At 41.5% G+C, this 12,301-nt stretch overlaps 1 protein-coding gene across 2 annotated transcripts in view; it reads left to right on the top strand.

Moving 5' to 3' along the window:
- FLT1 (fms related receptor tyrosine kinase 1) overlaps positions 1-12,301 on the top strand; it is a 108,187-nt gene that overhangs the window by 54,246 nt on the left and 41,640 nt on the right. For both annotated transcript variants that reach the window (XM_027469712.3, XM_038174901.2), the window contains exon 12: positions 6,828-6,936. In XM_027469712.3, the coding sequence (XP_027325513.3) occupies positions 6,828-6,936 (109 nt within the window). The remainder of the gene's footprint in view (positions 1-6,827; positions 6,937-12,301) is intronic.

Consider the following 12,301-nt stretch of genomic DNA (forward strand, 5'->3'; position numbering starts at 1 on the left):
TTCATGCGGTTTAGTTCAGCTAAGAAAGGTCTGTCTTGTACTGCTTTATCCTTTCTGCTCCCTATGGGGAAGGGCAGGTGAGTGAATCAATCTGTTTGCCCATCTTTTTTAAGTGTACCTGGTTGTGGTGCTGTTAGGAAGAAAGCAGCTTGAAGATAGGTACTTCTGCTTGGCTTCTGCTTTGCATGCCCTCCGTGCTGGAAATATGCATGCCATCTGTAGTTTTCAAGTTCTTAGCTTGAAGTGAATTCTCTCTGCTTCTGAGAAACGCTTTTCAAAGGTTTCTTCATTTCTGCTGCTCTTCCGTAGCTTTTCAAGCACAGCTGGAATGCTATTGTAAGTAGAAAATGCTCTCTAAGCCTGGGTTCCTGGCCAAACAGTGAGTTGCATGATTTGTGTGCACACAGCTGCTCTAGAGCATCCAGGAATTTTTTTATTATTTTTTTTTCTGTGGGAGTCTATAGCTTTTCACTCTTTGCAGTCCAAGAGTCATTCTTGGTCTCCTGGAGCAAACTCCAGGGGACAGAGTTCAGACAAAACCCTTCCTCATGTGCTGGGGTATTGTAAAACTGTTAATAGCACTGAGCTCACTGAATGCAGCACGTCATCACAAGCGTCTGGCTCTGATGAACTGCTACTGTGAGCAGTTCTGCTACTGCACACAGCTAAGAACAGCTCGCCGAGGCACTTCCACATCGATGGAGTCCTGCTATCTAAACAGAGTGTCTACCCCACTTCCACATCCGAGCATAGCAAGCATGGTACAAACAATCTCAAAGCTCAATGGAAACAACAAAGTAGTAGGAGACAAAGAAGTAGGAAATGGATGAAGAGTCTCAAAAAGTTACACTTTTGGGTTAGCATGAAAGCAGAAATGGGGGTGACCACCGGATGAGATTATTGTAATCAAGGAAAGAGATGAACAAGGAAAGGTCAAAAGGTTTATTTTATCAATAAAGGTAGCCACTTTCACCTTGGTTAGAGACCTCATGCCAGTTCCTTAGTTTCCTGTATGTGCAGTATATGAATCCTTCCAAAAGTTGGCCTTTCTCTGCGGTAGGTTGATTGGATGTTTGTTTGTCTGTGGTTATCCAGGTAGCCACAAGTATATATTTAAAGTTAGAAAAACTTCAAACCTCGTGTCTGCATGGTTAAAGTAACGCAGGAAGCCTGTTCTGCATTATTCTTCTGGTGACAGAGAAACCGTGACAACAGTGTTTTAGTAACATTTCCGCTGAAGCCTCTCTAAACAGACATTGAGAAACACAAGTAGCATAATGGAAGAAGTTTGTAACAGAAGTCATAATACTTGATCATAAAACAACTCCTGAAGTGATTTGATTTCCCCACCCAAATTTTCATTCTCTTTATTTTTGGACGTTTTAGGTGACTTCCTACAAAACTGACCTATTCTTAGGCTTATCGTGTGAACAGATCTCAGGCACTCTCTTGTCATTCAGCTGCTAAAAACCATCACTTCTCAGTGTTCCTACCCAAAGCTATCTCCTAACTATAGCTCAGGGCTAATATTGATTATGATTATGATTACTATTAGCCTGATCAGTGGTTTCTTAAAATGTTGACTTGTGAATGACCTGCAATAATGAGATGCAAAGAGCTCAGGTGTTCATTGGTACCACTGCAGTATATGCATATTCCCTCCTGTGTGTGCGTTCATTGGATATACCACACATTGGATAATCAACAGCTTTGAAAGAAGGAGGTAGTACTTCTTGTACAGGTATATCAGGGACAGGGAGTTGCAGGAGAGACTGGACAAAGATCCTGGGGATGGAGAATGCACAGAAGATGGCTAAGAAGATGGATTCAGATGTAAGAGAATAGAAGGTGTTGGCCAAGAAGAAAGGATGAGAAAATCCAGGGAAGGAGATAGTAGACAGAACGGCAGATGGGTATAAAGAATACTAATACATGAAGTTGTGCTTATTCATATTCATATTCATATGAAATTCTTATTCATATGTATGGCCTTTTTTTTTTTCCTATGCATAAATACCTAATACCTTACTGACACAAATTTTTAGTGGTCCCATCCTTTGCGAGTGATAAAGCCACCTGATTTTAGGACAAATGGAAAGTAATGACCCTGTAAGAAGGTTCTACAAGACCAAATCCAGACTCGTGCTTGTCCATCTCTGGATTGGCTGGCAATAATGGGTTCTTCTAACACATGCTGTCTGCAGGTAATATTAGAAACTGTCGCAGTCCAACATCAAGGTGGAGAGTCAGTCCCTCTTGGACATGACCTATAAGGTGTGGCCTTGAAATATAGGACAACTCCATCTCTTCTGTGCCTTATATGCCAAGCCCTAAGCCTCTCTCCCATGTCCCCTCCTTACTGATGAGATGAGGAAGCACATGTTCTGCTTGTCCTGAGTCCCTGTATGTGCCCTCTGACTAGCCTGTACACCCATGTTGATTGGCCAGCTGGTACCCAAAATAAAAGAAAGAGCAGTTTATTTCATTACAGCAGCAGTTGTTTTAGTCTTTCTCCTCTACCCAACATATGGTTCCTATAAAACATAGGAGAACTTTTGAACTTTGAGATTATCTGTCAATTTTGGTTGAACTCAGGCAATGGGTTAAAAAATTACCGAGGACAGAGGACTGGCAGACAGATGGACAGGCAGACAGTGTGATCTTCCTAGGAAGCCAGGCTAAAGATAGCACTGGGAGTGTAGCCTGCCTCTCTTTCAGCACATTGTAACTTCTCTTGAGGCCCTCCTGAGTGCTACTAGAAATTCTGTCAACACGTTTAAATAGATGACTTGGAGGTGCCAGCAGAGCCTAGCACTTCATGAGATTAAAACCAGGAGAACTTGGCACTTGCCTCTGCTGAGCTGCAACTCCTGAAACCCATCCCCTTCCTGGGTCTGTGGGGGAGGCGTGAATCTAATCTTGCTTTACTCTATGTACAGCCTGAGAAGGGGAACAGGAGGTGTCTGTGGTGGTGTGTAGTTGTCCGTAGGGCAACCTCCTTGTGAATCAGAGGGATGCGTTCAGTCTCATGGCCTGCTCAAGAAGGAAACTGAAGCTCTCCTTGCTTGTCTGACCTGGGGAAAGAAGTGTTATTCTGCACATATTCATGTCCTGCTACTGAAGCTATTTTAGTGTTTATTCTGTGGCCATATTGGTGGCCCTGAAGATGAACCATGTTGTCCAGATGTTTTGCACTGATGGTCCTTCCCAGCATGAGGCATACAGATCATGTGTCTTTGGCATAAACAGAATAATCCGATGGTGTGCTGCCAATATTTCAACATTTGTCTTCCTAAATAATGTTCCTTTAGCCAAAGATAAATCCAAGAGGGTGAGGAGATCATATTTATTTCCTAGTTAGCACAACAGTCTCTGAATGGAGCATATATATGCACAGAGGCTTTCTAAGTCATGCTACCAACTGAAACCTCCACTTGCTTCACTGCCATCAGCTGAAGCAGCGGCAATCCTCTATCTGAGCTACTATGGGATGAGAGAAATTCAAGCAGGCACTCCAGGAGAACCACCAGACTGCCCTGCCTCCAACCACAAAGACCACGCACACTGCTTTGCACTTTGTGTACACTCCCCCAAGTCTTTTCCTCATCACTTTCCACCATGAGAAAATCTGTAACTTCCTCTTCCATCTCAGGGTGTCTGCTTTATGCCTCTTTTATTTGCTGGCAGAAGCAGCATCAGTGAGTGATTTACTTCCCCAGGCTCTGAAATGAGCCTGTAGCAAAGTGCTTCAGCTGGGATGGATGCAGGGAGGAGGCAGAAAGGATCAAAGCTTTGGTGGCAAATGGGGTTTGTGGACAGAAGAGCAGGTTCAACATGCCATGCATGCCACAAAGGATTTTTTCCTCTCTCTCTGATCATGGCAACTGGATTCAGACTTTTTGTGCATTATCTGGTTGCAAATCCATGGCCTGAAACTCTCTGTTGCAAAAAGAGACAACACAAGGCTGTGAAGACTTTTTCTCTTGTTCCTTTTGCAGCAATAACTGTATAGGGAAACCACACAGAACAGACTGATCTCAACAGCTATAATTACTCAATAAACAGAATCATGCCACGCTTCGTTTTGTATACACCGCTTCTCTGGTGGGTTTTGGCTGGCATCCACAGTGCAGAACGCAGATTGCACCACTGGAGGGCTCACGACCTGCTCAAAGAGATGTTATCTTATCCTCATGACTAATTTATAAGCTCAAAGATTTACACAGAGACAATTTGTCTCTAAAATACTCTGTTATGTTGCAAAGTCAGCCTTGCTTTTTCTAGACACTATGGCTATCTCTGTATTAGTCAATAGTAGGGCCTGTGTTCATTACATTTATCTCCCTTACCCTCCAAAGGTGGTGGTTACATGGAAGTTGCTAGTTGGGAGTGATCTTTAGCCTGTTTTAGAGGATTATTTGGGACAATGCAAGTTGGTCAAAACCAAAGCAATGCTGGGAACAAGGTAGCAGTATAAATCACTGGGTTTCGGTGCCCAGGCACATCCTCTATCATCATTTAATATACAAGTAAAAGTATAATCTATTAGCTCTCAAGCCAGTAATTATAGTCTATCTGCTAGAGTATGATTGCAAGAGATATTCTCAATGTAATAAAAGTAATAATCACATTGTAGTGGGTTGGAACAGTAAAATTCAGATTATTTTTTTCATTCAAAACTAATACCTGACAATGTCAGGACAAAATAAACTTTGTTACCACCACCACCACTAATGATAAATAATAATAATAATAATAATAATAATAATAATAATAATAATAATAATAATAATAATACAAACCATTAAAGTAATTGTGGGAAGAATAATTGACATGCATTTTTCAGGCTCAGAAGTAGTCTAGCTCTGGGTGTAGTAGGATCAAGACAGACGTCCTGTAGTCAGAGAGGAAGAGTCTCATTCTCCTTCAGTGTGCATTTTGGGTCACAGGTCATTGCTACCTGGGCAAAGGGGCCATGAGGTAATGTTGAGCGACATAAGAAAGAATGGTTTTGTTGTAGAAAGTCTGGGAATGGCAGAAGCAGTTCTTAGCCACCCACGTTGGCCCTCTGGCAGATGTTGTAGGACTTCCTTCCATCCCACGTTAGTGTGGATGAAACAGCTGCAGGAATCCTGCCTCTGGACCCTGTGTCCACACTTTATTTAAAAACTGGAAGGAATTCAAAGAGAATGACGAAATACAGGCAGGGCTGGACCCGTGCTTTATAATTAGGAATTCATAGAGGTCAGCCTACTGAATTTAGCCAAATTGTATGAATTCTTTTAAGGGCTGTAATTACCTATCTGGTATTACTAACCTTCCTTCAGAAGAGCCAAAAACATAGATTAGAAAAATTCTAGCCGAAAATGAGATGCAATTTACTAGCAGAAAGGTAGCTGGCCATTGGCACGGCTTAACAGGGTAGAGGTGCTATTAACATCATTTGTTGTTTTGATGTGGCCATAAGGCAGCTTTCTAAAACAAATACCTTGGCCAAAATTAAATGACTTGACTTCACTGTGTTTGCTTGCATAGGAGGAAAAGTATTAGACGTTTTCAAATAAATAATGTTTTTGGGAAAACAGAAGGTCTGTATTATTTAGGGGTACAGTAAGTAGTTTGGGGAGTGCCATGAAGTCTCTGAGTAAGAGGCAGAAGCAGCCCAAATTCTCAGCCAGAGCTTATGTAAAAGTGTAGATAACTGGTCCTTATTTAGTACTGACTCACACTCTTGTGGTTTTCTCTGAGCTGCAGCAATCAGACAGACCTAAAAGAATGTATTAATTACAGAGAAATTATTTCAAAGATTTTTAGAAAAGCCAAACAGTTCCAAGCAACAGAATTCCATGGCCACACAATTTCCTTTCATCATTGTCCCAGTTCTGCCCATAACTCCAGTCAGAGCACATTTTACCAAAGAACTAAAATGGGGACAGAAAGACAGAAAATTGAGCTACTGTTGTATCTGAGAGCAAGTCCTAATGCTAACCCCCTGTGCGTGCCCCATGTCTCAGCTCCATATCAGAATGACACCTCAGCTGCCTGTGCATAACTTTCTTCTCTCACTTAGTGCCCAGGACATTAGACCATGGCTTTCCATCACCATGAAGGTATAACTCTTACTATTACAATGTTTTGTTTTGTTCTTTCTTTTGTCCTCTGGCCCTCCAAAGTCTCATCTTGCAAGTTATATTACTTTGTGAAAATATGCGTGAACCTCTTAAGATGGTGCTAGAATGCAATGTAAAGAAACCCAACATATTATTACTTAATAAAAGAAGTAGTAAATCCAAGAAGAGGAGATAGTCCAAAAGAGGATGAGTAAACCTCTCCTTTGCCTCTGTCATTTCTCACCTAACACTTACAGGAGAAAATGAAAGAGAAATCAAATGCATGTAGTGCCAAACCTTTTTTTCCCAGTGTTATCCAACTGCCTGAGGCATTCCTCATCTATTCCCTTTGCAGTCATGGCTGCCCTACAGGCTGGTTGTTTCCTCAGGCAGACCACATTGTGTCATGTTTAATGTTTTGTAGCTTATCATCACATCAGCACCAAGAGATAAATCAACCTGAGAGATGCATTCAAAGATTTTTGGCTATGACAGCTCTGATAATATAACGGTCTCTCAAGGAGCTTTTTTCCTGTTATTCTTCCACCCTTTCCAAAACTTTATGTGGTGATACCTCCTTTAAATAGCTTCAGTGGTGCCTGCCACTGAATGAGTGGAGAGACTGAATCATAGGACTATCAACTTAGAAAAAAGAGAAGGGAAGCATTAACCGAGCTCGTGATCCAACGAGAGCTGAACCTCTTCTTTCTTTTGCAGACTGCCAGCACTCTTGTTGTAGCTGAAGCCAAATCTTCTGGAATCTACAGCTGCGTGGCATCCAACAAAGTGGGAAAAGCTGAAAGAAATGTCAGCTTTATTGTAACAGGTAAGATCTATTCCCCGCTAGGTCGAAACATGATTCTTAGTCCTATAATTATAGTTGTCAGGCTGTGATGGCATTTTCATATCCCAAAGTTCATATCCCACTTGTTTCAATATGTGCACTTATAAACTTATTCCATGCCTATTGGTGCTCCTGTTTCTCACAGCAGCTGGTTTGTATTTCTAAGGTCACCAGGTTTGGTGAATGACTCGTGCCTCCATCAAATACCCCAATGTGACACAAATTGCTCCCAAATATAGCAACCTGTACTTCCTCCTTTTAAATCACCTGGACTCTGCAGTCATGCCGTATGTGCAATGGTACTGTATTCTCACACACCAGCATCATGTGTGGCACTGACTGTGTCTACAGCCTCATCCTGCTCCCAACCAGGAGGTGTCACAGGTCACTGCCCAGAGCAGTGCCAGCAGCTACAGGTACCACGGGAGGGAGGCCAGGAGTACCTGGGTGGCCTCTTACAGCTCTCAGGGACCATTTGTAGGTAGAAAAGTGGCAGGGTGCAAGCTGAAGAGTTTGCTCCCTCTTCTGAGAAGTATGCCCTTGGGTGGGATTTGGGCCATGACACTGAGAAGACTCATCGTGCTAGCTGTGTATGCGAGCATGTTTCCAGTTATTTATCCATCACTATGTAAGCATTTGCAGGTTCAGAAACAAACAATTAAATAGTTTGACTTCAGGAATTACTGAAAAAACAAAAAACAAACAAACAAAAAAACAACTAACAACAACAACACACAAGTTTAAGATAATAACTACTGCAATATTTAGAAGCATAATGTCTGCAGATGCCAAAACAAAGGATTTGTTTTCTCGTGAAAGATTTATTTTTAGTTTTGTTTACAAAGCAGTAGTTCATGGAGCACTTAGGCTAATGACAGTTTTCAGAATAGGTCATTAAAGAAATGAAAACCATTCAGAAATATGAGAAAAGATGAGAGGTTAAAATATTCTGATACCTAATTCCACAAATCATAATCTTGAAGCTAAAAGGAAAAGTAATTTCAATGTATATGTTTTAATTTTTGCTGGTTCTCTTATCTGTTTTTATTGTCAATCTCCTGCTTATTATTCTGATGAACAATGTTAGTGAAACTCATACTGTTAACTACAGAAAACTACCAAGGGAGAATAGACAAACACCAGATTTGGTTAAAAAAAAAGGAAGAAGACCTATCTGAACATACACACACACACACACACAAACACACACCATTTTGTGGACCAAAAATTATATTTCTGAAGTGTTCTGGCTGTAATAGTACACTTCCACATTTAGAAAGAGCCAATTATCTATAAATACATAAATTCAGTACCAAGCAGGAGAAGTAGTCCTTGAAATGTAGACAGATAAGTGATGCATAAGCAGGTTGTTTGTTAGAACATGGAAACAAGAAGAATATCTCCATGTTCTGTTAATGGATGTGACAAGAACATTTGCCAGCTCAAAGATGACTGCTGCCCCAGCTTTGCTTTGTTCCCTGCCCTTACATTGCGTCTGTTTGAACAGAAAGGTTAACAATGACACATCATTCTACATAAATTAATGTGCCATAAATTAATGTGAGGACTTCCCACGTAGCTTTGAGCAGTCACTGAGACTCACTCATTGAGCTTGTTGCTCTTTGAATATGACCTTCTCTAGCTCTTCATCCTCAGTCTTCGAAACATTACATGGAAGAAACCAAGTGAAGCTGAACTTTGATTTGCAGTACGCAAATCTCCCCTTCAAAGTTTGGGATATTTTAGTGTTGTGACATGAGGGAGTTAGTTTCCCTTCTTAGATCTCACATTCTCAGATCTTGACCAGGGATAGAAGGAAATCCTTCTCCTGGATACCAGAGCTTGCATGAGAACATGCAGAATATTATGACTTTCCTTTGAAGACTTTGGTATTGGCTGGTGTTCAGAAAGAGGAGTGGCTGCTTTATTATGGCTTGGAAATTCTTAACATCTTCACTGGTGGCAAACTTTCTATATAGGGTGGTGATGTTGAAATGCATTTGTCCTTTTAGTTCCTGGAGCTGAGCACTTCAATTGTGTGACATGGAAAGTCCTGTTCATCTGCTGACGCTCCGTTGCACTGATTGAAGGCAGCTTGTTTAAACAATGCTGTTGTTTTGTTCTTGCAAAAAAATCAAGCTAGACTCATTTTTCTGTGTCGCGCACATAACGCTTCAGTTGATTACATGGCGTAATCATAATTTTCCTCTGTCAGGCTGAGACCAAACTGCTGTGGCTGGATAACAGCCTGTGTTTCACGTCAGTGAAACAAATGCGTCATTTCTCCAGCATTCATTCACTAAATAACGTGCTAAAGAATTAAAAAACAAGAGACCCTAATGATGATGGATGTGAACGAAGTGAGCAGGACACTGCAGAGCATTTTGTTCTGATGAGTTCAAAACCAATACTTTGGATCTTGGGTGACAGCCTGGGGTTAGTTTAAGTTACGTTATAGGGGTTTCTTGGTGCCACATGAAGCCAGCCTGAACCGCACAAAACCTAGTGTAAGAGCAGAAAGTGTCTAAACAGAGATGGTGATCCCTTGTAGGAAGAGGAGCTGCTGCCCTGTTTAAGAGGGACAGGACATAAAGGATCCCAGAGAGCAGATGGAGACATCCCTCTCCTTGGCGTCTATCTTGGTCATGCCTTGAGGATGAAGAAAAGTGCTTGCTCCATTGTAGAAACTGTGCTGGTGTGAGGAGTCTCTTTTCTATAGGCAGAAACCACTGGGAAGGTGATGGGGAGGCAAAACCCATCCCAGCAAACCTAGTTTTGCAGTCAGCCCCTTCATGGGAAGGCAGGTGTGAGGAAATAAGAACAAGAAAGTGTAGTAGAGTTGACTCTGTAACAACAACTCCTCACTTTTAAATTATTGTAAATCTCTCATAATTTTTCTAGGTTCAAAGTGGGTTCATGTGGGTTCAAGGGAGGTGTGAGGGTGGTAGAGTTTTTTACCTTGTGCCTGAGTGTGTAGGACATGAAATCCATGGGCTCTGAAGTAACATTTTCTTATTGCCTTTGTCAAATGAAAGCAATTTTGGGGGTATTGACACACTGACCTATTTCTAAAGCCAAATCTTCATTCTAGGGACACAAGTAGCTGTGAGCCTTAAGTACAAGTGACATGGAAAGGTGATTTCTGAGCATTCCTGCTCGCTGATACTGAAACAGTCTCTGCAACACCTTTATACCAAATTTAACTATGATAGCCCCACTCTCTCCATCCTGCCCCTTTCCCTATATTTTGGGCTGTTTTGCTGGCACACAGCAGGCCCATGGGTGTGTTTGCAATTACAGAGGGTGAAACAGGAACAGCTCTGCCTTATCTCCCTGGTTTCCCAATGTCACTAAGCGCATTTTATTTTGAGATTCCTGATGGCGCTTGGCAAAGATAAACAAAATCTTCCATCAGGAAACCTGGGAGCTATTTCCACAGGAAGCTTCAAATCACTAAAGTAAATAAAACCCTTTTACATTATTCCCAGCTACGTTATTTAGCTAGCCTGAGACTGTAACAATTGGTGAGAGGTGTCATATATTAGGGGGCTTGTAGCCTTTAAACAAACGATTCTTTTGGAATCCTGTGCATTTTGCTTTTGTCCATAGATTTATTCAGAAAATAGTCTTTCTTCACAGAAGACACATCTAGGAAGAGCTCCAGACCTGACAACATGGAAGTAGTTACAACTATATTATTCTGTTGGCACGCTATCCTTCTACGTTAAAAATAGATCACTTGCCTCAGTCCCAGGGGATTTTTAGTTCCATCTTTAGAGTTTTACTTGGCTCTTCCCATCTTTTACTGAGCACTGGCACCTGTGAAAGCCAAAAGTTATCAGTATTCTAGGCCAGTGCCCTGGCTTTCCCAATACATATCAGAACAATTTCAGATACGCTGTGAGTAAGATGCAGCAATTTCTTAGATCAAAACTTTGGACCTTGGTTGGACTTCAATGTTCCAGAATTCAATGTTTTTCAACAAAATCAAGCACAGGATTCACTTAATCTAACTTAAGCATTAAGTTGGGTATCTAAGCCTAAACTGGTCATGCAAGAACACTTCATAATTAATCGTGAGAGATTGGGATCTCTGGAGTTTGACTCATCTGAAGACAAGGGGCTACATTGCTTTCTGGAGGTACTTGTGTCATTCCATGACTATAAACTTTTGCCCGTACACAAAACTAGTAGATGTCTGCATTTTGAAGTTTTACGTTAAATATGCTGTACCTCCTGTAGGGAATGGTTTCTTTCATTTTAGTGGCACTGCCAATTGAGACATACTGAACTGAAACCAGAATCTGTTTCCACATGCCCTTCCATATCAAAGAATGTGATGATGGTAGTCATAAATAAATTCATTAAAGGTTTTTATAGTTTTCTTTGCCAGAAAGAGGAAAAAAGAGGACCACAATAAAATATAAAAGGAACAATTCATTACAAATCCAGTATAAAATGTTATTATTGGGGATTTAGGGAGTCAGAAGAAGCTTTCTAGTGGATTGGTCAATCAATGAAAGAGGTTACTGAAAGAGGGTGTGGGATGTTGTTCTCTGGGGACATATTCTTCACCCTGCCACAGTGACGTTAGGCAAGAAGTGACACTGGCAAATGTGGAGCTGAATGAAAGTCTGTGTTGAGCTGTTCATGCTCTAAGAGACAAGAAAAGAAGGCATAATTCTCCCTTATGTAAGATGAAACTGATCTTACGGTCTTGAGGCAACTTCACAGCCAAGTGCCGTAGCAATTAGCAGTGAGAGAACAATTGAAAATGGCCAAAGCCGATTTCACTGGAGGGAGAAGGAAATGACTTTATCAGAATATTGGCTACAAATAAACCACGAGAGGTTGCATTCTAGGAGAAAAACTTGGAAGTGTTTTCTCTCGGGAACTTGCTTCTACTTTCACTTAGGCCAGCGGCATGGCTGAGCCCCAGTGGAGAGGGCCAGGAGGTGACCAGGAAGGCCGTGGGTCCAGGCCCTTCTCAAGGCTTTGGAGGCTGCTGTAACATTACATCCAACCACCCATGTGTCTTTGCAAGTCAGGCATTTTACGCTGTTGGCTAAATCAGTTCCTGCCTGAACTATCAAGCTATCAAACTATTTGAGCTATGCAAAATCCTTGTTAAAACTCAAGTCATATTTATGCTGAGGAAATGCTTTGGTGCAGCGGTCCTTGATTTCTCTCAGGTGATGTTACTCACCTAAGTTTAATGCTAAGCAGTCTGAATAGAGTGATCTTTGCCTTGATACTGCCTGCACCCAGTTGGCACCAGGCCAGAGGGTATTGATTCTGCTTTCCTCTTGGGTGGCTGATACGCTTTACGTGCATGGAGTAAATACCT

This window comes from Anas platyrhynchos, chromosome 1 (assembly GCF_047663525.1).
Source record: "Anas platyrhynchos isolate ZD024472 breed Pekin duck chromosome 1, IASCAAS_PekinDuck_T2T, whole genome shotgun sequence".
In the NCBI taxonomy this organism is placed as follows: domain Eukaryota; kingdom Metazoa; phylum Chordata; class Aves; order Anseriformes; family Anatidae; genus Anas; species Anas platyrhynchos.